The 2,254-nt window shown below is 43.0% G+C and overlaps 1 protein-coding gene across 4 annotated transcripts in view; it reads right to left on the bottom strand.

Annotated features, from left to right (window-relative positions):
* MARK3 (MAP/microtubule affinity-regulating kinase 3) overlaps positions 1–1,776 on the bottom strand; it is an 89,340-nt gene extending 87,564 nt beyond the window's left edge. For all 4 annotated transcript variants that reach the window (XM_014535650.1, XM_014535636.1, XM_014535644.1 and 1 more), the window contains exon 1: positions 1,725–1,776. In XM_014535650.1, the coding sequence (XP_014391136.1) occupies positions 1,725–1,751 (27 nt within the window). In that variant the 5' untranslated portion in view covers positions 1,752–1,776. The remainder of the gene's footprint in view (positions 1–1,724) is intronic.
* Between the last annotated feature and the right edge of the window lie 478 nt (positions 1,777–2,254).

Here is a 2,254-nt window from a genome sequence, read left to right on the forward strand (position 1 = left end):
CCCAGTGCACAAATTTTTGTGCACCGGGCCTCTAGTTATATATATATGCATGCAACTGGCCCCATTAGTTAGTAGAGTTGTCCCAATTATCAGATCAACTATTGCATTATCACAATACTTGTGTTCAAGTAACCCTACTACTACTCCAGTGAACATGCAAATCATAAGCTAAACAGCCTTTTTTCTGATATGGAGAAGATTTTAGTGGCATGGATAAAAGATCAAACAAGTCACAATATTCCTTTAAACCAGCGGCTGTCAACCTATGGGTCGCAACCCCTTTGGCGGTCTAACGACCCTTTCACAGGGGTCGCCTAAGACCATCCTGCATATCAGATATTTACATTATGATTCATAACAGTAGCAACATGACAGTTATGAAGTAGCAATGAAAATAATTTTATGGTTGGGTCACAACATGAGGAACTGTATTTAAAGGGCCAGAAGGTTGAGAACCACTGCTTTAAACCAAAGTCTAATCCAGAGCAAGGCCCTAATTCTCTTCAACTCTATGAAGGCTGAGACAAGTGAGGAGGCTGCAGAAGAAAAATTTGAAGCTGGCAGAGGTTGGTTCGTGAGGTTTAAGAAGCCACCTCCATTACATAAAAGTGCAAGGTAAAGCAGCAAGTGGTGATGTAGAGAGTGCAGCAAGTTATCCAGAACATCTAATTAAAATAATCAATGAAGGTGGCTACTCTAAACAACAGATTTTCAATGTAGACAAAACTGCCTTTTATTGGAAAATGCCAGCTAGGATTTTCATAGCCAGAGAGGAGAAGTCAATGCCTGTCTTCAAAGCTTCAAAGGACATGACTCTTGCTAGGGTTGGGGGTCACCACAACATGAGGAACTGTATTAAAGGGTCGCGGCATTAGGAAGGTTGAGAACCACTGTGTTAGGGGCTCATGCACTTGTGATTTTAAGTTGAAGCCAATGCTCACTTACCACTCAAAAAATTCTAGGATGCCCGGCTGGTGTGGCTCACTGGTTGAGCTGTGACCTATGAACCAGGAGATCATGGTTTGATTCCCGGTCAGGTACTTGCCTGGGTTGCAGGCTCGATCCCTAGTAGGGGGCGTGTAGGAGGCAGCCAATCCATCATTCTCTCTCATCGTTGATGTTTCTATCTCTCTCTCCCTCTCGCTTACTCTCTCTGAAATCAATAAAACACATTTTAAAAAATAAAATCAATAAAGATAAAAAAGAGGTAAGGTCCATGTCCCTTCCACTTGAATCTGGGTGTGTGAGACTGCTTTAACCAAGAGGAAATGGCAGAAGTGATTTTATGTGATTTCTGAAAAGGCAAGCAGCTTCTGTCTTGTTTGCCGATACCGAGCTTCCTCAAAAGAAGTCCACGCACAGAGACCACCATGCTGGAGAGGCCCATGCAGCACTCTAGCTCAGAGTTCCAGCTGAGCCCAGCCTTCTAACCACATGGGAATGAAGAAACAGTCAAGGATGTGGATCTTCTAGCCCAGCTGTTCATATCCCCCCTAATCTTTCAAGATCTCCCCAAACTGAAGTCCCAAACATAGTGGAACAGAGAGAAGCCATCCATCCCTCAATCTGTGAGCATAATAAAATGGTTGTTGTTTTACACTACAAGTTCTGGAGTGGTTTGTTCCACAGCAATAATAAGGAGAATCACTATACAGTAAGTAGGAAATAAATGCTAAGAACCCATGTTAGTAGAAATGAGAAAAAAACAACACCAGAATACATACCATAGTATGTGGAAGGTTCTTTATCATCGAATACCTTTAACATGTAGATGACAACCTTCTTTTAAGAGAAGACATAAACAACTTTAGTCCACTGCACTAATACAGCTAACACGTGCCTATGGGCAGGCATACCAGGCAGGCCTAGGCTAGGCAAGGGGGTTGGCAAGCCAAGGAGAACAAGGAAAAGAGGTGGAGATAGCTTGTGAACAGAAAGTCATCAAAACACATCGAATGTTCAATAACAAAAGCTGCTTGCCCCAGTTTAAATTCTTCTTCTGGATAAAGAATACTAAGTCTAAAGACAGAAGGCTGAGTTAGGAAATGGTTCTAGGTCTACTCCTCTCCAGGATTCTCATTCTAGAAACTGCAATTGTAGTCAATGAAATCATAAAGGTACTGACTGCATAAAGAATAGGATTATAACCCAGCTGGTGTGGCACAGTGGTTGAGCATCGACCCATGCACCAAAAGGGCACTGGTTCGATTCCTGGCGGGGACACGTGCCCAGGTTGTGGGGTCAATTCCCGGTG

This window comes from Myotis brandtii, unplaced genomic scaffold (assembly GCF_000412655.1).
Source record: "Myotis brandtii unplaced genomic scaffold, ASM41265v1 scaffold1020, whole genome shotgun sequence".
Lineage (NCBI taxonomy): Eukaryota > Metazoa > Chordata > Mammalia > Chiroptera > Vespertilionidae > Myotis > Myotis brandtii.